This window comes from Miniopterus schreibersii (assembly GCF_964146895.1).
Source record: "Miniopterus schreibersii genome assembly, chromosome: 21".
Classification (NCBI taxonomy): Eukaryota; Metazoa; Chordata; class Mammalia; order Chiroptera; family Miniopteridae; genus Miniopterus; species Miniopterus schreibersii.
Genome location: NC_138123.1, coordinates 5,620,033 through 5,643,839, shown reverse-complemented (window position 1 = coordinate 5,643,839; position 23,807 = coordinate 5,620,033). Strand labels below are relative to the sequence as shown.

The 23,807-nt window shown below is 44.0% G+C and overlaps 1 protein-coding gene across 2 annotated transcripts in view; it reads right to left on the bottom strand.

The window, feature by feature from the left end:
* The window catches only part of MARK1 (microtubule affinity regulating kinase 1), a 46,221-nt gene extending 23,184 nt beyond the window's left edge, over nt 1-23,037 (bottom strand). For both annotated transcript variants that reach the window (XM_081124306.1, XM_081124307.1), the window contains exons 1-5: nt 22,906-23,037; nt 4,423-4,626; nt 3,223-3,276; nt 1,928-1,976; nt 785-850 (exon numbers count right to left, since the gene is read on the bottom strand). In XM_081124306.1, coding sequence (XP_080980432.1) covers nt 785-850; nt 1,928-1,976; nt 3,223-3,276; nt 4,423-4,626; nt 22,906-22,956 — 424 coding nt within the window. In that variant the 5' untranslated portion in view covers nt 22,957-23,037. The remainder of the gene's footprint in view (nt 1-784; nt 851-1,927; nt 1,977-3,222; nt 3,277-4,422; nt 4,627-22,905) is intronic.
* Between the last annotated feature and the right edge of the window lie 770 nt (nt 23,038-23,807).

Genomic DNA, 23,807 nt, shown 5'->3' with positions numbered 1-23,807 from the left:
TTTCAGCCAGTGTAGCTCTCACTTGAGGGGAAAGCAGATGAAAGTGGCTTTCTATATATATCAGTGTTTAAAAATCATTTCTATTTTTGACACTATGTAGTCAAAATATACATTACATTCTACTACAAATGTATCTTGCTAGTTTCCTGTCAACTCAGTCTTTTAACTTCAAAAATATAGTGTCCCCAAAAAATATATACACGCTGTAACAGCTGAAAGCTCAATTTTGAAACTGAAATATATTTTAACAAACATTGCCTTTATAATTATTCAAAGGGTGTGTATATTGGGGACACCCTATATAGAGATCAATACTTGTTTAAATGAAAACATTTTATGGATTATCTTGAAAATGTACGTATATTGATAATCTGTCATAGATGAACAATCAGTGAAATAAACATCTGACCTAGAATTTATTAAATACATTCTGAATTTGAGATTTCCTGCTTATAGCCACAAACTTCTAATCATCATAATAACTTGACATATTATAATACTATTTAGGTAGGAGAATCAAACCATTCATAGATAAAATGCAAATTTAGAGTTTTAAAAATGTCCCTACGTAATTTTTAAATAAGCTCCAAATCCAGCTCTTAAATGTAGGATCAATAGGTCTTGAAAACAAACACTGAATTTTCCCTAAGGCATCAGGTAACGGCATTTTAATAAAACTATAAATTCACTAACAACAATAAAGACATAAATGCTACACTTAATCGCTAGGTGTTGATGGGTCTATGTCTCACCAACGAGAACTTGTCAAGCCCCCTGACCTTACCCCCGCTTGCATATTCCATGACCAAGTAGAGGGTCTTCTCTGTTTCAATCACTTCAAACAATTTTACTGAAAAAGAAATCAGAAATAAAACTGTAATTGTTAGCACATATTGGATGTGTTTTAGTAAAACTTAAGGTAACACTAAACCAGCAGAAATTCCAAGTGCTTGTTAAAGATTATTAATTACAATTTTAAATTTAAATATTGTCTCAAGAGTTATTACTATGTGGAAGAACGCTATTTACCATACAGTGACTGGGGACCAACGGCTGGGTCAAAAGAGAGTTAAGTTTATGGCAGTAAAAACCCATTACTATTTCTAATTATAATAAGGTAATAAAAGGGAAATCTTAAAATCAGAATAAAATTTTTTTTCACAATAATAAAATTTTAACTAAAGCTTTAAAAGATACTGTATTATAATGGGCCTATCCTAAAGCCGTATATATACTTTAGTACAGAAACAAAAAAATTCTGTAAGTGTGTGATATTATAAAAGTTTGTGGTTAAAAAACTACTAAATTATCAGATTTATGTAGTTGAAATTATACACCACAAGTAATTATATTAATATTTCTAATAAATGTAAGACTTTTAAATGTGCAAGAAACAAGTGTTTAAAAACAGATTCAAAACAGAAATGCTTTCTACTTGTTAAAATGCAGTGACATCATATAATACATGTAACCAACACATTTATTTGTAAATATAGGAGAAACCCAGAATTTATGGAAATAAATTCACTACAACTGAAATCAGCTCTAGTTTTTAATTCAAATTAGTTATTTTGCCTAAAACCATAATGCATATTGTCAAGTTATCTGGAATTCACTTTTTATAAGTATCTAAATGGCATGCAACCTCTCCTTAGAGAGACTGAGTAGGAAGATAGAAGAAACATGCGCTGCATGTGGATTAGCTCCAAGTCACACCCTCACCAGTGGCAGGCGGAAGGCTGCAGGGCCTTCAGTTAACTGCTTTATAATCTATCTTTACCCAAAGAATCACTTTCTCAGCTCATCACTCAGGTTTCTGGTTGTGGCCTTTCTTCTATTTATATAAAACATCCTTAAAACTGCAGCTTTTCATATGCACTCGGATGCGGGGAACGCTTCGTTATTAATTCACGTGTAAGCTTCATACCTATGTTAGGGTGGTTCAGTATCTTCATTATTCGTACCTCTCGAAACAACTGGGAAAGAAAACAGAAAGAAAGACGCTCCTGTTAAAAAGGACACGCGGGCAGAGGACCATCAACACGTGCATTTGGAGAAATTCATCTCCTTAAACACAGCGGATCGGGGACGAGCTGAGAAAAGCTCTGCTCCCCTCGGCTGACGGCGGCCCCGGCTTCCAGGGCAGTTTCAACCAGGCGGATTCGAGGGGTTCATCCTCGCCTGCTCTGCCTGCGAAGCTGTACATAAGTCCATCCAGAAATTAAAAATAGGCTAGTTTACTACGTCAACAAACTGCCCGGCTCAGAGAAAGAACAGAAGTGTGACTCTTCAGATAACTCAATGAAAAGATGATTTTTTTAGAAGAGCCAGATGGTGAGTCTAAAACCCACAGGAGACTTAAATAGTCCCAGCTTCCTCTATTTTCAAGAAAAAAATTCTTCCGTATGTATTCCAGTAAATCTTAAATACTTTCAATACTTTTGATTGGTTTACAAGTTTGGTTTCTTGACAACTTGCTAAATTATTGTTTTTTTGTTTTTTTAATGAAATGTTCCCTGACCATGAATCGAATGGGCAACCTTTCGGTGCACAGGATGATGCCCAACCAACGGAGCCACGCAGGCCAGGGCTAAATTATTAATTCTTAATATTGCTTCTACAGTGGATACTGTCTCATTCTAAACAAAATTAACATGTATGGCAGAAATGTTAAAATATCTGTTTCATTTTGAAAGTGCTAAAATGCGTAGCGGAGAAGGTTTCCCCACATAAGCAAGTAATAAAGCAAATGAAACAGCTTCTCCAGGTTTACAGGGCAATCCGCATCCTGACTGCTTTTCATTCTTTCCCCGTTTTCTTACACTTTCACCCTCTGAAGAAATAAGTTAGCTGGAACGCTAGTTCCTACGGAAGAAGGAAGAAACCCACCTATGGACAACATCAGCTCATGAACAGATGCTTAACAAAGCAGGGTCCTGAGCACTTCAAAACATTTCATACCAAGTTTAATTCTACTGAATTAAATACATAAATTCCTTTCACATGGCACATGCATTTGAGTAGGAGATATTTTTTACACAACCACTTTAAAAATATTATTTAAATATTAAATATAAATATGTTGTATAGCATGTCTCTTAATATATTGATGAAATGCAACATTGCACCTAGTCGAAAATTTAGGATAACTGGCTTTACAGAACTCATACATTAATTAATAAACTCACATTCTAATTACTTCCTATTAAAATAATCAAATACCTTTTGTAGACTGGTAGGATTTAGCTGAGTTTTATCTATTATTTTCACAGCAACCTAAAAAAGAGAATCATTAAACTGTATTTGAGTATATTTTAATGAATACATTTTAGAAATAAAGCATCTTTCATTTCATTTCTAACTAGATAAATTCACTGTGCACGTAACTGGATGGCCAGGTTTTGATAATCTGGCAGCCTTAGGACACATGCCAGCGACTCACGTGTTTAACGTGCTTGACCCTGAGTCAATGAAATCACTTTGTTATTTCTTCCAAGTTTCCTCTTTTAAAATAAAAATCATTTGCATCTTAAACTTTCACTCCTGATCTTGGTAAGTTACAATTAGCAGAAGGGAGAGGCTTATAAACTTTCAGTGACTTGAGTATTATGTGACTGAAGTGATTAGGTGGGTAGAGAAACTGGCCACCCAAACTTAGTTACAGCAGACAAACCAAGGGGGTCTGAATGTCCTCTAAGCCTCTGCCTAGTGTGGCCTGTGTTTGAACAGCTCCTGGGGTCAGCATGGACAGAGAAGACTAAATTCAACCGGAAGTGACAATAATGTTCAGTATAGAGCAAAATCAAATCTCACCAAAAACATTTGATGACTGAAATTTTTCATAATGTCGTAATTAGATCCAGTAAACATAATGTAACAGAGAATGTTAGATGCTTAACTACTTTTAATCTTTAACATAGAAATTACTAAATATATCAGTGTTTACAATAATTATTTATTATATAAATTTTTGCTATATAAATACATATAATTTAAAACCCACGGGATTTTAGAAACCCAATTTTAAAACATCTGTATAACAACACTTGTTATACAAAACTGATTATTAATAAAAACTTATCCTAGCCCTGTTCTTAAAGTTGGGTAGCAAAGGTTAACCCGAAATATTTACAGAAACCACATAATGAAACACAAGTCTGAGAAAAGCTCATTTGCGTCAGGCTCCATCTCTGAGATGCTACTATGAAGAGGTGGTTCTTTCTCAGCATCAAGGCCAACTCCATGCTGCGATACAGCTCTATCCGGCACGTTGCATTCACACGGATCCCAGTATTTGCCATGCTGATGCTGTAACACTCACTGATTCCCACCACCTGCTCTGGGAAAGCTATTTAACAAGGCTCTGGGGAGGCAAATATTCAATATCCCAGTAAATATTAAAAGGCATCGTGGAAAACTTACCTCTCTCCCAGTTAGAACATGTCTCGCCAACTTCACTTTGGCGAAATTCCCCTTCCCTATTGTTTTTTGTAAACGATAATTTCCAATGTGAGGCTGTTCGTCGGTGGCTGACGTGATGGAGTTTCTGCACCGAGGAATGTTCTGTCTGCTACTCGACTTGGTGGGCTGGATGTGTGGTTCGGCGTATCCATCCACAGATGTATGCTAAGACAAAGGTTACAAGACGTCAATGTTAATTCCATTCGAAAAGGACAGTTTAAAAGACTACAAGTAATTTTCATCAGTGATTCACCTTCAATGAACATACATCGCACTACACAATTTTAAAGTTTGGGCATTCTGTTTCTGATTTCTATTGGACTATGGCTCCTTTTGCCAGGGGGAATATAACTATGTAAGACGAAATGTTCTGCATAGCTTCAGGCATATGCTTATGATTTAAAGATATAAATGGTTAGGTAGATAGGAGCCCCACAGGCCATTACTCCTCTAAGGGTGTTATTTGTTTAGTTGAGACGACATCACAGTCCAGAACTGCTTCATTAAAATGTCTTTAATGCCAAGACAAACCACCTCATGAGCATAGTCCTGTATCTCGAAACCTGCCATGTTCACACTTGCACTTGCTGGGCGTATAACCCAGCCAACTGACCAATCAGCCCGTACTTCTGGTATCCTTCTGATCAATATTCTATCAGCACTCTCACTCAACATTAGGATAGTAATAGGTAGACCAGCCATGCTTTTTAAGATTTATATAGATCATCTCTCCACCGCTGGCACAAATATAAGCCTAGAAAATGCAAGTAAATCAGTACGATGTCTTAGAGGCACTACTTGAGTTCAACAGAGTTACAAGAAAGAGGAAACATCCTTAATAATTATATTCAGAAGAATCATTTGGTGAACTCTGAAATCCTTTCAAATTCAGCTTAGACATTCCCGCCCAGGAAGAGCCAGACATCGTGTCAGAGCTTCTATTCCCCTCTCAACTAGGCTGGGTTCAAGGCCAATTTTTGGTCTTTCTATAGTTATTTCTAGCAATTCACTGCCCCCAATTTTTAAATGAAATTTTATTAAAACGATATATGCACATGGTCAAAAAGGTCCAGTCACTCTAATAGGCTATCAGTCCGCTGCACCCCCCTTCCGGACTTCAAGCCTGCTCCCCAGAGTCTTTTTCTTGAGATTTTCCCTCTGGTGGTTGCTCATTCTTGGTTCTTCAGTCTCAGACATTCTCTCCATTTCCTACTGTGGCCAATTAAGATTAAGATCTTTTACCCTGTGCCCCCTTCTCTTCTCATCCACCTAATGTAATATAATCAAATTTTCAGTTAAAAAGTACTGTGTTTACATAATTGTGACTTGTAAATACTAACTCACTGGAAGCCAAGTAGTATGTATGATGCCTCTAGTGAACTTTCTGTCAGCTTCACTGTGGTATAAATAACAATGAAATTCACCAACTTCCAGTGCACAATATGACTTGTGACAAACGTACAAAGTCATAAAACACGATCACGATGTAAATGCATAAAACATTTCATGCCAAAGTGTTCCCTGCACCCCACTGCTGTTAATGCCCCTCCCTGGTGGGCTTCTGCTCTTCTAGAACGTTAGATAAATAGCTCCCACCGTAGAGAACTGAACCTGCTACGTCCACAGTAACTTCTGCCGTCCTTGGGCTTCCTTCTGCATTTTGTTTTGCGTTTTCTCTTTTCTTTATATTCCCCATATTCATGAACTTCTCTGTTCCTTTTTCCCCTCTAGTGTGTTGGGAGCCCCACCTCCAGTGTCTGTTCTCTTGGTGGTTGTTTAAAAACGTTAAGGGGAAAAGCCAAGGCGAGGTGGGCTGGGGAAGCCTGGGAAACGGAGGTGGCGATGTCCCATTGCTTGTTTCAAGGAGAGACCTGAGCACGTGGAAACCCCAAGGGAAGGATCCAGTGGAGAGAGTGGAGCTGCCGGGACAAGAGGGAAAGACAAGCGACGTCCCCGGGTCGGGGGCAAGCGACACGGGGCAGAGCCCGGATGGAGACTCGGCCCTGCTGCAGGGAGAAAGGCGTCTGTCTCCTGTGCCGGGCAGAGGGAAGGGAAAGCAGGTGTCGCTGTAGGAAAGTCCCCAGCTTGCGAGGAGGGAGGTGAGGTGGCTCCAACCTGAGGGCCCTTGCTCTCTCTGTCACTGGAGGGAAGGTCACCTGCTAAGAGCAGAGAGAGGTCACAGGTTTGCAGAGAGCAGAAGAGACTGGAAGTAATTTCTGCAGAGGAAAAACGCACGAACCAAAGCAGCCTAGCAGGGCTCTGCTGGGCAGTCCTGAGGGTCTAGTTGGCACGGGTGACCACAGATTGGCTGTGGTGCTAACTAACCCGTCTAGTTGTGTCATTTTCGTCAGCAATGCTCGACTGCCCACGGCAAGGGCCGAGGAAGCAGATATACGAGCTCATCCTGGTCTGGAGTTGGCCCAACAGGCACCAACCAAGAGGAGGTGGCCAGATGAGTTAGGTTATTGAAATGATGGATTATAAAATCTAAACTGGACGAAGACAAAAAACAGTGGAGGGACAAGAGAGAAGTGGAGGCCAGGATTCTGGAGGGCCCATGGCTGTCAAGGTTCACGGTTACAGGATAATCACAGCCATGAGATCAGAGGCTAACCGGGGCAAGACGAGCTAAGACAGCTCCCCAGGGCCAGGTACTGGCGGTCGGAGACATGGGTGCCTGGACTAGCGATACCAGATGCTATTGGCATACAATGTTTTGTTAAAGCCACCAAAAATTGTTCTGCATTTTTTTCAGATTTTTAAAAATATGTGCCTATTCTATTTTTTAAAATGTTTTAAAGAATAGCATCAAACCTCACAGCCACGTGATTAGAAATTATTTTAATTATCTGTAATTTTCGCAGGTTACGTTACTCATGATAGTTCCCTACATCCCTGCATGTCCCTCTTTCAGATTCACTTTTCCTGGTTTGTGAAAGTTTTTCAGATAGGTGTGGGGTGTACGTGATATACTTTCTAAATCATTGCAGCCAATTCTACTTTATTTTAACTTCACATATAAACAATAATTCAGATGGATAGAGAATAGGCACAAAGGAGCATTTTCCCACTTATTTCTGGTTTTGTTCCAGAAGGTTGAATTTTTTTAGAATCATGACGTAGTGAAAACCAGAAAATCATTACAATTAAGTTATGACTCATTATGACAAAACAATAAAAAAAAGAGAGAAAATTTTGTAGCATTTCCAGGTAACAAAATTCTTACAGAAGTTCACCTAAGGAACAGGCCCAACTGCAAAGGAGAACTCTTGATAGGTCGATGTCAATGTTGTATCTCATATCAATGGGGAAACGGTAAATTATTCCTCAAATGGTTTTGTAACAACCAGAAAAAAGTTAAGTTGGACCCTAGAAGGATGTATTACTCCTTACACCAAAATTAATTCCCGGTGAGTTAAGAATATTAACGTGAAAAACCCCAAAACAAAGAAGCCATAGAAGTAATAAGTGACAGGCTAGTAACTGCTTTTATAGCCTCAGCACGGGAAATGCTGACAACTTTAGCAAGTCAAGAATACAGACCAGTTTACCCAAGCAAGTGCCAAAATAAAATTCTGTGGCGATTCCTATGAGGCTACTGGTGGCTCCCACAGGGACCTCGCTATTGTGGCATCATCTGAAAGCAGGTGTCAGCTGATTAAAAACACTCACAGGCTCCAAGTGACGGTCACTGCTGAGAAAACTGGTCGTCCGTGCTACAGGGAGAACGGAACGGAAAAATTTCTGATGGATGCGATTTAAATGTACTGAATTTCCCCTTAAATTATACTCATTTTTCATACCTCTCTCCCCATTCTGAACGCAAGAGCTGGTGCAAACAATGCCTGGCTGAGGCAGGAAAGCAGAAAGGTTCGCTTGGGCTGTTACATCCCTTTGTGTTAAAATAGGCAGCTCTGTCCTGTTCTAAATTAGAAACAGAATTCACCTCCCCCTCAAAAAATAAAATAAAATAAAAAATGAGAGAAAAAGGAGAAACTGACCTCTGCGAAAGGAGTGAAAACAAAGAGAAAATTATTTTGGACAATGTCCTCTTTGGTATTTGAATAAACTCTCTTAGGTGAAAGAAGAAAAAAAAGTATTGTTTCAGGAAGAAGACGAAGCCACCACCCCCTTCAACGTGACATCGTTCAGTTCAATTGGACAAAAATGCACTGCTGGGGAATAAGCATGATGGTCAGAAATGGCCCCAAATATCAAAGGTGAGTGAGAAAAGCAAATACAAACAGTTCCGACGTGAAGAGTAATTGATGAGGTTACACAGGTGCTGTTTTCTGGCAGCTGGAGCTGTTTGCCGACGTGAACCCCTTTTTCTCAGCCCCGGAGTGGCAATTCTGTGGACCCGCTGCCCACCCTGCACCCCAGGGGACCGCTCGGGATGATATACAGAGGAAACAATTTGCATGTACATCTGGTCTCTCACCTTTCTGGCAATGACTGCGATAATTAAATAATTAATAGTCTGTCTCCAGGGGGCAGAAAAAAATCTTGATTTGCTTGTTTCACGCTCACTGTCCCCGCCCCCCGGACTGCACAGGGGGGCCTTCCCTGGCCACCTCTCGTAAAAGGCCCTCCTGCCAATTCTTCCCGTCCTTTAGCTCTCCTTTATTTTCTTCATATCACTCACTGCTACTTAATATTATGTGATCTTTAAAAAATTACCTGTTTTCCTCTGATTTCCCCTGTAAGAGTAAAATTCTTGTCTGTTTATTTACCTCTATATCCTTGGTGCTTGGGAGCAGTGCCCAGTGCACACGTGTATGGAGGCAGCAAGTATCTGCTGAGTGGATGATAAATAATACACAGTAGAGTGAGAGGTACTTTGTAAATATTCATTGAGTGCTAATATTATTATTCAAGTAACCAGTTCAGGTAGGTAATTCAGGCTTTTGTGTTATCTCTTCAAATAATTTTCCCCATTGTCTTCGCAGGTTTTGTTTACTGTTCACCAAAATCAAGAATTACATTAATTTACTGCTTGAGAGGATTTTTCTTCCACTGTTAGGCGTTGCCATTGGCATAGGTTATATTTAAGTTCATCTCAGACATTTATTGAGCACATACTCTGAACCACGTTCTGTAGCTCGGCGATGAAAGCCAGTCCCAGTTAGCCAAGAGTCTGCCTCTGGACACCTCACCTGCTTAATTTAAATGCAGTGTGAGGAGGGATACGAACATACACAAACTATAACTGGGCTGGGGGAGCTGGGAGTTTGGAAAGGGCCCCGACCATTTATCGGAAATCCTCCCACGGTTCTACGTGGACCTTCAAATTCCTTAACTCATTATGGCTAACAGTCTACCTTGGGGGCTGTTTTTGTTGATAATTGTATCACCAAAGGGTAAGCCTTGTTACTACCCAGGTTCTCAAAACAGCAAGTCAGGTGTTTCTGGAATATTACCAAATAAGTGGACGTTCACACAGGTCCTCAGGAAACTAAGGAAAACGTTTTTGGGCATGTGTGTGAATGTACAGACACGTGTCAGGATAAGACTTGCAAAGGCTCTCTCTTCAAAGGCCCTCTCTTTATTTGGGGGCCGCGCCTACTTGCTTGGGGTTGAGCTGACCTTTCTTTCAAGTAATTACGTTGCCAGCTCGTGGCGAGTTTCCCCCGCTTACTTGGCAAAAAGTTGGCACTCCCATCCCACTGGATTCGGTTTACTGCACTTTTCCGCCCCACTCCAAGCTGATGTGCAGTGTTGCTTTTGGTCAAATTTAAATTTAAAAATAATCCGTTTCCATTCTCCTCCCCATAACCCAAGACCTCGGAAGTTTGGGCTCCAACGTTTCTTCTGCCATTTTCCATGTTATTCTTAACCAGCGTTTGTATTTACTTTGCCCCCAACATCCTAAAAATAAGCAACTGCTCTTTTTTTGGTCACTTTTACAGCCTGTGTTTACCTTATGAACCTGACGTTCCTGCACCAACTGCTTTCTTCTGGATCCCAAGTCCCTCGCTAACCACGTTCCTGGGTAGTTCAGGGAGTACAGAAATGGAGGCAGAAGAGAGCTCAGTCTCTACTGACCTGCAAGTACTTTTATTTTGTTCTTTACTCTTAAAAGGTTAATTAGAAGAGAATTGGAGGTGGGCAGTTACATTCTCTCACATTACGTAAAGATGTCATCTCATTGCTCAGTGTATTCATTCCTGCTGATGAGAGCTCCACTGCTCACCTAACCACTGTTCCTTGGAAATCATGTTTGTCACAGAAGAAAGAGGGACAGAGGAAACCCTCCAGTGGGTGCGACCTGCGGCAGGGCACCTGGAAGTTGTTTATTTTGCTAGACAGAGAAAGGGCGTGAAGTACGGAGCTGCAGAGATTCGCAGACTGGAGCTCGTGGCTTGGCTGAAGGATCGAGGACCTAGAAGGAACATGACCTGAAAATGAAGGCCAAGGGAGAAATGTGTGAACAGATCTCTGAGTGAGCACAGCCCGCGGACACAGTTGTGTCCCGTGTGAGTGTTCGCCACCGAGGACTCAAGCTGTGGGCCCGTCGTGGACCAAGGCTGGGCTGCCAAATGCACCGAATAATACTCAGCTCCCAAGTGACACCTCGATTCCCGGGAGGAGGGGGTGAGGTTTGTCAGCTACCTGGGGGCAGGTTGATCATATTGGACTGCTTGCATCCTAGGAGGGGCAGGCTTCTGGTCTCACTGGAAGAAAAACTTGCTGTTCATAGGAATCTGCCTTCCCTCTCCGTGATGCTCAAGCCAAAACCTCACGGGGAGACTTCCAGAATACACTTTTCACCATCGTGGTGTTCCACACAGCACTGCTTCCAAGAAAGGAAGTGATCTTAAAGCAAATGAAGCCTGGTAATGGCTTGTGCCTGAAGAATTCACCGGTCTTCTTATATTCCCCAATGCCCCGAAGCAGCTGGCTTGATAAACCAGTGGAATGGCTTTTTAAAGACTCTGTTACGACAGCAGCTGGGTGACAGCACCTTGCAGAGCTGCGGTAACATCTTCCAGGATGCAATGTGCACTGTGAATCAGTGAATAATAAATATATGGTGCTGCTTCTCCCATAGCTGGGATACACAGGTCCAGGAATCAAGATAGAAACAGGAGTGATCCCTCTCTGTTACCCTTAGTGATCCGGCAGGGATGTATTTCTCTCTAGTCTCTGCAACTTTGGGTTCTGCTAGCACAGAAGTCTCAGCACCTGAGGGAGGAATGGGAGGAATGCTTCCACCAGGTGTCACAGCAACGTGCCACTGAATTGCAAACCAAGACTGGGCCATGGCGGGGCAGTGAGTCACTGGGCAAAGAAGAGGGTCATTATACGGGGCTATGGGGCTGATCCTGACCATCAAGGGGAAACTGGGCTGCTGTTACATAACAGCTTAAGGAGGAGTGTGTCTAAATGCAGGGGATCCTCCGGGGCACCTCTAACGACTCCTGTGTCCTGAGGTTAGTCAATGGAAAATTACAATCACCCAATACAGGCAAGAGTTCTGACGGCCCAGACTCTTCAGGGATGAAGGCTTAGGGATCATAACCAGCTGCAGAGGAAGAATGCATCCCGAGGGCAACTGTGAATTTCCTCATCACCTTCCCTTGGATTCCTGGCTTCTTTGGTGCCTTACTGAACACCTACTATTGCAGCTACGCAACATACACACACCTAGTAACTTCAGATCGACAACCCCTCCAACCAGGTATGTATTATACTCGTTTACTGGTAAGGAGACATGCCAAAGCTCTACACCTTATAAAGGACTGAAGCTGGGAGTAAACCCCAGGGCTGTCCTATCCACCAAGTGTGTGCTCTTAGGCACTATACAGCACCACAGACAGGTATGTCCATTTGCATTGGGAACATGGATGTCACCAACCATGGTCCTCGGCAGGCTGCAATTATCCTTGCTCACCAAGTCACCTGCAGATGACTCAGCCTCCCCCTTGGCTTGCTTACACTTGGTGCAGCAAAGCAGAAAGTACACTTTACGTGTACAATTTTTGTATTAAAATTTAATACAGTTTTTACGATTAGTGTTGGTATAAAATGGAATGTAAACCTATGACTTAAAATACAGAAATTTTTAAAAATTAAAATTGGGTATAATCCAGTGACTCAAAACTTTGGAATAATTATTTCCTTTATCTCAATGTAATAATAATAATTATAATAATAATAATAATAGCAGTTAATACTTATAGAGTGTCTACCAGGTGCGAGGCGCTGTTCTAAGGGCATCACGTGTTCAAACATTTAACCCTCACAACAACCTTGCGAGGTGAGCACGACTGTTATTCCCTTTTAACAGATAAAGAACCTGAGGCATAAAGAAATGATGTGACTTCCCAAGGTCGCAGAGCTAACAGATAGCAGAGCTGGGACCCACAGTCTCCCTCCAGGGCACGGGCCTTAACCAAGGAGCTCTGCAGACTCTGTATCTGAACTGGATGTACAAAGAGCAACAATTCTCTTCAAGGAAAGAGAGTGGTGAGCCTGTGTTTTATTTTTAGAGGCATTCCTCCCTAAAATACTCTCCTCTACACCACCACCCCCCAAATCCTCTGGGAGGTCATTCACTACTGCTTGCCAGAAGATATCAACCGAGTCCCCAGGGGATAAAAGAAAACATTTGCTTAAATTATATCTAAAAATATGGTATTAAATTCTTTTAGAAGCTTCCTAGCTCCTTCACTCCCACAAGCACAAAGCCCTTACAGCAAACTCATGCCAAAAATTACAATGTGTGTTTGTTCTTTAAATCATTAGACTTGATTAAATTTAACACTCTCATAGGTAAAGCTCTATTCTAAGACCTTCAGTTCAGATATGTCGAGTAGATCTAACAAAATCCACTCATTATTCCCCAATATAAGCTAATAATCATATCAACTTAGATCTATCAATACACTTTCTAAGTACATTGTTTGAAGTACAGTAACATTTTCAATGACTTTAACTTATGAACATGAATACAGAGGCTTAGGGGGTGATCTCTCCAAAATACCTGATAAGTTCATAAAAAACAACAACAGAATTTAAAAAGCAAATATTGTATCTACATAGCACCACCTCAGAGTCTTAAAGTACGTCAACATTTCCCACAGAATGAGTGAACAGAAATTGTGTGTATTTACTAAACATCCACCAAGCACCTACTACGTGCACAACATTGTGCTCAAGTTAGGAGGGGATGTATTTTACTGACATGTTCTTGCTGTTTTTCATACAACACAGCAGGCAATTTGGAAAACTTCTGAAAGCCAGGCATGGTGGGCACCATCGCCTGACTGGCAGGCAGGTCAGCAATAGGGTTCTTGTCTCAAGGAGTTGCAGGATTATATGTGGGGGCAGTTTAAGGAAATTACAGTCCCGTTTGAAAGTACTGTCTCCAAGTGCACACGACGTAGAATCAGCAGCGGGATAAATATTCAATTCCAGCAGAACAGAGATCAAAGAAGACGCCCCTTGGTTTTCCCCTCCTAGAGAGGAAGGTAGAAGAGAAAAGCGGAGCTAATCAACCGAGCTCCCACCAAGCTTTTCTATTCAAAGCTTTCCTCCTTAGCATGTCCTTTGGGCACTAGTAGTTAAGAATTTACTAGAGCCCTGGCCGGTGTGGCACAGTTGGTTGGGCTTCAGCCCACGCACCAAAAGGCCACCGATTCAATTCCCGGTCAGGGACATGCCAGAGTTGCGGGCTCGATTCCCCAGTAGGGGGCGCCCAGGAGGCAGCCGACTGTTGTATCTCTCACATCGATGTTTCTCTCTCTCCCCCTCTCCCTTCTTCTCATCCTAAAAGCAATAAAAACATTTTTTTTAAAAAAGAATTTACTAGAAAGTCAATTCCCCAGGTTTAAACAGGTAGCCACTGGTACATGGTTTATTCCTCTCTAGTTTTTGGTAGTTCAACAGTAAACAGAAAGAATTTGGCGTGGCCAGAGGGATCAATGGCACGATTTAGCAATGCTATTCAGTTGATTAATAATTTCTACAGAGAAAATATGCCACACAGTTTATAGGTAAGTGCCAAAATGAGATGCACCAGTAAGTGACGAAAGGAAGAAAGGCTAAATGACCTACCCAAGATAAACTAGCTAGTGACTCAGCAGCTAAATACTTTCCCCCTCTTAGGTCAACTGTATTCACCACTGATTAAAATCACAAAGACACACACACAAATATAAAAAATTTAAAAATGAACTAAAATCACAAAAACAGGATGCCATAAAAAAATTAATTACCAGTCTAGCATTTGCTAAATCCTTGTTGTAACCCCTTTAAGTCACCCCATTCTTCTGCCCTCAGTCGGGAGAGGCTCTAATTTCTGGCCTACTAATGTTTTTATGGTTACTATGGGCTTCTCTAAATTCACTGCCAATACATACAGCCTCGGTGAAATGTGTATGGAATTTCATTATGAAATGTGAATCTTAAGTGGTGTTAAAGAAATAATTATTCTCTGACACTTGATAAATGGTAAGGAAGACTTTACTCAAGATTACTGCAACAGGGGAATTAGGATAGGAGAGAGAGATCAGTTCTGAGTACAGCAATGACAGCTGGGGATTTATGACCAAGGTGCAGAGTAAGGGGGTCAGGGGACGGAAAATTACTAAGAGGAGACATCAAGGGTAGGGGGATTCTTGCTAAACCAGCCCAACAGGATTCTTGCTGAAGGCAGGTCAAGAACGTAGACATCAAAGGTAAGGGATGAGGAAACTGGTTAGACATCCAGGGTGGTCAGATATCAAGGGTGAATGACCCTCACTAAACTGACTTCCCAGAATTCCCTGTCCTGCAGGGACAGGACAGACACCAAGGCCAAGGTCAGAGCCCAGTTAGGAAAACTGCGAGGAGTCACCCTGAAGTTTGGTCAAGGAGAGAGTTTTCATCACTAGCTCCGATTTCTAGCCCTTCTCCCAATACGCCACATAACTTTTATATAAATATTATATAAATATTATATTAGAGGCTCTTTCATGGACCATGAGAAGGCAGTCCACTAAATTAAGAAGCTGGAGTGTTTCTAAAGCACACACAGAGTACAAATCGAATCACACTGGCCCTCTGCTTAAATCGTCCAATGTCCACCATCTCCAGGGCCGGTTTGGGCTATGCAGGCGGGGCTGTGCCTGTTCTCCCGCCGGTCCTCTAGCTAATCACTGCCCGCCCAGGCAGGCTCCTGTTCCACCTCTCAACTTCACGCTTGGGCCTTTGTCCGTCTCGCTCCTTCAGCCCAATATTCTCTTCTTCCCACCAACTCAGTTCTCCGCAGAGCCACCTGGCAAAGGGGGGCCGATGTCTGAGGCCCAGTTCACAGGCTGTGGACCTTTCTTGAGGGCTCCCTCCCACCGCCCCCTCCTTCTGTATTCTGGGTCCTGAGCACTCGGATGACAAGGAGCTGTAACTTTCTACTGCACCCGTTTGTCTCAATGTCCACCTCCCTCCTCAGGCTCGCGTCCCTCCAGGGCAGGGACAGGTTTCATTTGCCTTTGTATCTCTAGCGTCTCCAACTGAGATGAAACAGAAAGCAAACCCTCTTTTGAGACTGTGAAAGCGGCACTGTCGCTCCCCAAAAGAAAGGTGCTCATGCTTTAAAGGCTTAAAGTAAGCCTGTTACTATACCCTGTACACGGAGTTCCATTAGAACTTTGGACTGTTTCTCAGCTCTGATTTGTTTACAGCCTGAACAAAATGGATACAGTGGTCAAACAATATTAAATAATACTTCCTCAGAAAAAAAGACTCTCTAGAAGAAGTCATCCTTTATTCAAACTCCCAAGTTTCACACAGGTAGAAATCAGGCAAACAGGAGTTCATCAGCAAAGACCAGCAAATACAAAAAGAAACAAGCCACAGTGAATGAGAACCAGTAGACACCAACCATAAAGCTAAATTCCCAGGGATTTCAGATAAAAAAATTTCCAGACACAGACTGTAAGTAACTATACATTAAGTGTTTAAGAAAATAAAGTTGAAATTGCAAAAATGAGTGAAGAGCAGAGACTATTAAAAAGGCCAGACTGATTTTAGAACTTTTAAAAATAAAGAACAGAATTAATATAATTAAAAATTCAACAGATGGGTAAAGAGAACAGTAGAGCATACATCCAACACTCTGGCTTTTCAGGGAACTGCCCAAGGACCAGTTCTGTCCAGCTGTACTCACGGTGCTGGTGGGAATCAGCAAACGCTAGATACCTCGGGGCTGCTGAGAACCAAAGAGCTGCTCACTGTCCTGCTACTTCAGAGAAACCACAGTACAGCAGACAGACACCAGGGGGAGCTAGAGATATGGGCTCCTAAGAAAATGAACCACCAAATCCCTCTAACCAGGAAACTACACACACAAGTTGAGAAGACAAGTCCACAGCAAAGGTCTGAGAGCCCAGAGGATCTCCAGCTGCACTGAATGGTAAAGAACCTTCCATGTTTCAAGCCAGGCTGGAATGACTGGTAGAAGTAAGCCAATTTTAAAACTGCATGGATACCAACACAAAGATACAGGAAACACAAAGAAACAGGGCAAAATGGCCCAATCAAAGGAAGAAATTAAATCTCCTTAAGCCAATCCTAAACAAACACAGGTATGTGTATTACCTGACAAAGAATTCCAAATAACTGGCATAATGATGCTCAATTTGCTCATGAAAATGATGCATGAACAAAAGAATTTCAATAAAGAAATAGGAAGTTTGAAAAATAATCAAACAGAAATTTGGGAGCTGAAGAATGCAATAACTATACTGAGAACATTATTAGAGGGGTTCAACTATAGACTTGGCCAAGCAGGGGGAAAAAAATCAGTGAACTTGAAGACAGGTTATTTGAAATTATCTAGTCAGAGGAGCAAAAAAGAAAAAAATAGTAAAAAAAAAGTGAAGAAAGCCTAAGGGAGTTATGGGATATCGAACAGTAGACCAATATACACATTATGGGAGTCCCAGAAGGAGAAGAGAGAAAGGACAGGAAACTTATTTAAAGCAAAAAATAAATAGTAAAGAGCATGGGTGGCCATACCTATATCAAACAAAGTAAGCTTTATGTCAAAAAGTGTCACAAGAGAAAAAAGGACACTATATAATGATTAAAGGGTCAGTTCACCAAGAAGATACAACAGTTATAAATATTTCTAGACACCAACATCAGAGCACTTAAATATATGAAGCAAACACAGACAGAACTGAAGGGAGAAATAGCAATAAAATGAAGTAGGAAATTTCACCACCCCACTTTTAATATTAGATGACCATCCACACAGAAGATTAAGAAGGAAACAGAGGACTTGAATACAACACCTTAGACTAACTGGAATAAACCTATGGATATACAGTCAAATGATCACTCACAAGAGTGCCAAGACTACACAATGGAGAAAGGATAGTCTTTGCAACAGATGGTGCTGGGAAAACTGGATATCCACAAATTGGACCTTTCACTTATACACAAAAGTCAACTTAAAATGGATTAAAGACTTAAACGTAATACCTAAAACTATAATAAAATTCCTAGAAGAAAACATAGGGGGAAAACTTTAGTACGTTATTCTTGGAAACGATTTCATGGATATAATACCAAAAGCAAAGGCAATCAAGGCAAAAATAGACAGGCTGCATTATATCACTGAAAAGATGTTTCTCCAAAGAAGATGTAAAACTGGCCTACAGATATAAGAAAAGATGCTCAACATCACTAACAGGAAGCTGTAAATCAAAACCACAGTGCGATATCACCTCATGCCTGTTAGGATGGCCATTATCAAAAAACAAAATAAAACAAAACCGACAATAACAAATGTTGGTGAGGATATGGGGAAACTGAAACCTTGTGCACTGTTCGTGGGAATGGGGAATGGGGCAGCCACTATGGAAAACAGTATGGTGTTCCTCAAAAAAATAAAATAAAATAAAAATAGAGCTCCCACTGCTAGGAATTTATTCAGAAGAATAGGAATTGTTCACTGAAGCAATATTCATAATAGTCAAGATATGAGAACAGCCCAAATGTCCATCAGCAGATTAATGGGTAAAGAAAGTGTGTTATATACAATCAATGGAATACTGTCCCACCATAAAAAGGAAGGATTTCCGTTATATGTTATAGCATGGATAAATTTTGAGGACATTATGCTAAGTGATATTAGCCAGTCATAGAACGGTCAATACTGCGCGATTCCTCTTAAATGAGGTATCTAAAGTCGTCAAATTTATAGAAGCAGAGAGGAGAACCGTGGCTGCCAGGGGCTGGGGAGAGAAGAAAATGGGAGTTGCTGTTCAATGGGTATAAAGTCTCAGCCATGCAAGATGAAAAGGTTCCAGAGAGCTGCTGTACAACATTGCGCCTGTAGTTAACAATACTGTACGGCACACTCAGGGGCTGGTTAAGAGGGCAGATCTCAGATCTCATGTTATCTGTTTTTACCACTAAAAACCAAATTCAACAGAGGGGTTAACAGTGATTCAAATACAGCCAATGAAATGTAGCTAACCACAACATATTACAAACAGTAACTGCACTGTAGATTTTACTATAGACTGCAGCAGAGATCCAATAACATTGGGGAAGAAATGAATGAGAGTTTAAGATGTATGCAGTAGAGAATAAAAAAATGCAGCATCTCCGATCAGAGTACCAGAAACACTGGAGAGAACAGAGGAGTAAGGCCATACAGTATTCCAAGAGATACTGGTTGCTGTATTTCCAAAATGAATGAAAGATATAAATCCACAGAGTTCAGATCTAAACAAACTGTACAGATTGCTCTACAGAGAGGCAAGGAACTCGTGGGAAAAGCGAATGAGAAGTTAAGGCACATGGAGGAGTTAAGGTCTAGCATAACCTAATCAGAATCCCCAAAGCCAGGAACTGCTATGTTTTGATGACAAATGAAAAAATTCAAAGGGGAACATTATAGCACTAATCTCTTGTGTATTGCTCCCAGTCATCGGGCTGAGCACCGGCAAGTACAGAATTAAGGAGACCAAGTAAGTCAGCAATTAGAATGTAGCGTGACAGGTACTGTGACACGTGAGGTGTGCACGGGGTGCTGAGTGGTTATTAACAGTGATTCCCGGGGACAAGCAACTGACGGCCACCTATGTTACAGCCAGTACTTGTTACAGCCATCAGTGAATGTCAGATCCATGAACAGAATCACCATCCAGAGCTGTGTCATTCAAAGTCTCAACACAACTATCACCAAAGTCTGTTTTCAAACATTCCCAAAAGGAGTCAAACCAATCTTCTTCATACGGACCAAAATTTCACCACGGAAAGCTAGCCTGGACATTTTGGATCCATAAAAATTAGCATCATCAGAGTTTTTCCAAAAAACACACAAACTTTTTTTTTTCTTGCTTCATTTAAAAGCACATAAAAATAATAGTAATATGTTATCTATATCTATGCTGGAATTATCCAAGTAATTCGACAGAAGGAAATTATTTCAGATGCCCATTCTTCTCTTTACAGCCTAAAATCAAACCCCTTTAGCATAAATTGATGCTATTATCTGCGACACACCTTTTCTACTTCACTATGAAGTGTTTATGCCATGTGAGGCCTGTTAGTGCACACACAAATCCTTCACCTAACAAAATACTTCTGAAAAAGTGCACACTAATGTTCCTAAAGACAGTCAACTCTCTCTCAGTCGACTCTAAACAGCAGCAGTACACAGAAGCTCGGTGCTAACATTCCCCTTTGGAATTTTTAAATTTATCCTCAATGCATATTAGTGACATGGGTAGATATCACATATACCCAAGGATACAAACTCCAAATCCACTTATGTACGAGTAAACAAATTTTTATATAAACTGCCAATGATTTCAATAAAATACAAGACGGCTCTTTAAGTGACCATATTTGCTTCTTTTAATTTCCTGCGGTAATGAAATATTTTTAGTTATGCCCTTAATATTCCACAAGAGTGAGAGGCCTTTCATTGTCATACGAATGTAAATATTCACAACCCGTTTTTAAAATATGTCACTGTAACTGGAAACACAACAAACAAATGTATAGTTTGACGGCCATACTGGCATCGACCTATTAGCCATCAAGAGGCTTTGTTACTTTATTTATTGATGAAAGGTACGTCAAGAATGGGCAGTGACATTTTCTGTCACTACCAACCAGAGAATGAAGAGAGACGCCAACTGGTAATTTAAATAACCATCACTGCTGGCCCCTTTAATAAACACACCTACAGCACTTATGAAGCAACCCAGCCCTGTCCACAGGGTTTCCTAACGTGCGCTGTTTGGGGTCACATTTACCTTTTCTGTAAGTTCCTTGAGGGGAGAGGCCTGGTCTTTTATGTTTAGTGGTCACCTGAGGATATTTTCCCATTGCTTTTCAGAGAGAGGGAGGGAGGGAGATACAGAGAGAGAGAAACATCGAGGAACATCCATTGGCTGCCTCCCGCACTTGCCCCAAGCAGGCCGGGGACAGAGCCTGCGACCCAAGTGGGTGCCCTTGGCCGGAATCAAACCCAGGACCCTTCAGTCCACGGGCCGATGCTCTAACCACTGAGCCCAACCGGCGAGGGCGAAGCCTTGTCTTCAATCCTACTACTATATCTCTTCCAACTCAAAACCAAAGCTGAGCGCATCCTCATTGATAAATTAACAGCTGTAGTACAATACGTATTTCCCATGGCAATTAGGAGAAAATCAGGACGCGGGTAAAGAAGGTAACTGTAGGTATAGTTATGTACCACATAACGGCAGCAAGGGACAAGACCGTAAGAGTGACTTTGAAATATGTTCAGACACGGCAAATGAGTTTATACAGCATAATCATTTTCAGAACAAAATTTGTCACATGATTACTGCTTAGCTTAAAAATGTGGTTTTTTGGGGGGTCATACGTGTGATGCTGCATTCATATTTCTATAATGCTCTCTCACGTCAACCACCTTATTTATCCAAGTATGGAAAGAGCTATATGTACTATTCAAAATCCAGAAGAAAATAAAAACAATGTATCATCCCACCCTTCTGAGGTTCATTCACACACACAGCGTTTTGCTAATTAAAACAAAGGTCTCACTTTTCACGCACACCCAAACCACACGCCGAGTGACGGGAATCTTTTCAGAGCTCCTGTTGGAACAATTCTGCACCAGCTTGGCTTTAAAATCAACTTTTATCAACATTTTCGTCTTTTCCCCAGGCCCTCTTCAATCTCTCCATCAAAATTACATGTATCAGTGATGTTTCTATAACAACAGCCATGGTGCAGATTAAGTGATCACTTACAGAGCAGCCGCCTTACACTATCTTTACCATTTTAGACGCACCGCACCACAGAGGACAAAAGCACACTCTGAACATCTTCCTGGGTCTTCTAACAACAGTCTGTCCCTAGAAGCTCTTCTCGCGTCACATCATCATATGAAGCCTCTGTGGTCCCCTACTCTCCAGGATCAAATAATCTGTCCACACCTCGCTCGGATGTTCAGAGGCGACTGTCTCCATTCTATCTTTTGTCTAAGAACCCCAAAGCACTTATTCTCCCCACGCCGTGGAGGCATCGGCACACCAAGAGCTGGAGAGCCCCTGAGTTAAGCAGACAACCGGAGAGATCTGGACAGCCCCCCAAAACTTGCTACCCTTCTAGCTCCTTAAAACAAGTCAGAAGATCAGCCAAGGCCCGAGGTACAGGCCATGAGAGTTGTGTTGTTGTTGCTGTTTTATGTCTTTCCCACAAAAGGACTCACACACACACACAACTGTACTTTTCACAAGGTGGAAACAAGCCGATCGTGTCCCTGTGGTTCTCAGGAGCTTAAACAGCAGCGGCATCTGCACCTAGACAAAAACTCCTGAGGGCAAGTTGATCAAAGACACAGAAAATCCTTCCTTCAAAGACATGCGCCTCGTGACGCTCGGAGGACAGGGGACCCGGAGCAAAACCTGCCCCGACTGCCCCGCGGGATCCAGGCGCCCGGCGCGTCCCTCCAGCGCCGCGCGGGACCCGGGCTCACGCCCCCCGAGCGCGGCGGGCGCCTCCCGCGCGCCCCGACCGCCGTCCGCGCCCCTCCGCGGCCGCGGGGACACAATGCTACAAAAAGCAAAGTCACGGGGCACTGCGGGGTGGGGGTGCCAAGGGCTGAAGGGGCCCGAAAAGCCGGGCGCGGAGCGGGGGGAGCGGTCGGCGGCGGGCCGCCCCCGGCGCGGCCGGGCTGGGATGCGGCCGCCGCGGGGCCATCACGCGGCCGGGATGCCCGCCGCCGGCCCGGCCCTGCCCCAGCTCCCCGCTCCCCGCGGGGCCACCCCCGGGCAGGGGCGCCGCTCAGTCCCCCCGCCTCGCGCCGGAGGGCTGGGGTGCAGCCCGGGCGAGGGGGGCCCGGGTCCGGCGGCGCCCGGCGGGGACCCCGAGGCGCGCGGGGGGCGATCGGGGGCCGATCGGGGCCGCGGCCGGAGGGGGTCTGGCGGCGCGGGGCGGGCGGCTACTCACGTTCTCGGCGTCCCGCTCGTTCACCGTGGGCAATGGCGTCCGGGCCGACATCTTGTGCGGGCGGCGGGGTCGCGCCGGGGTCCCGCGGGCCGGGCGGGTGCGGGCTCCGGGCGCGGGCGGGGCGCGGGCCGAGGCCGGGCGCAGCGCTCCCGCAGGCCGCGGGCGGTGCGAGCGGCGGGCGCGGAGCGGGGACGAGGCCGCGCGGGCGGGGAGGGGAGGGGGCGGCTGCCCGCGGCGGCGCCGGGGACGCGGGCGGCGCGGAGGGAGGGCGCGGGCGGGCGGGCCGGGGCGGCGCCGCGGGCTCAGGCGGCGGGGGCGGCGTCCGGGCCCCGCGGGGCTCCGGGGGCCGCGGCTGAAGGTGCGCTCGCGCCTCGGGCGGCGGCCCGGCGCGCGCGGCGGGGGCCCGGGAGCCGCGGCCCTGACAGCGCCCCGCGCCCCGCCCGGCGGAGCGGCGCCCCCGGGCTGTGCCGCAGCCGCGCGCGGGGCCCGTGCCGGCCGGGTCCGCGCTCAGCGCCGCCGCCGAGCCGGGGGGAGCGGCGGGCGCGGCTCTGGGCGCCCCGAGGCGCTGGGCCGCGGCCGGGTGGGCGGGCGCCCCCCGGGGGCCTCTCCATTCATTCCCTCATCGGGGTGCGGGGCGCCCCTCCTCCCGCCGCGCGCGCCAGCGGCCGAGCCCCGTGTATTTCGGTCGCGCGCCCCGCCCGCCGAGCTCGGCCGCTCCGGGCCTCGGCGCCTTTCTCGGCGCGGTGTCGGGTTCTGCCGGGCGCAGCGGGAGGGCGCTGGTCCCTTTTCGTCGTTTCGCGGGGGAAGCTCCGGGCGCGTGGACCGGCTCCCGCGGGGCTTCTCCGGCTCTTAACCCTCCCGCGCCCCGGCGCCCAGCCCTCCCGCCCCCGCCCTGCGGAGCC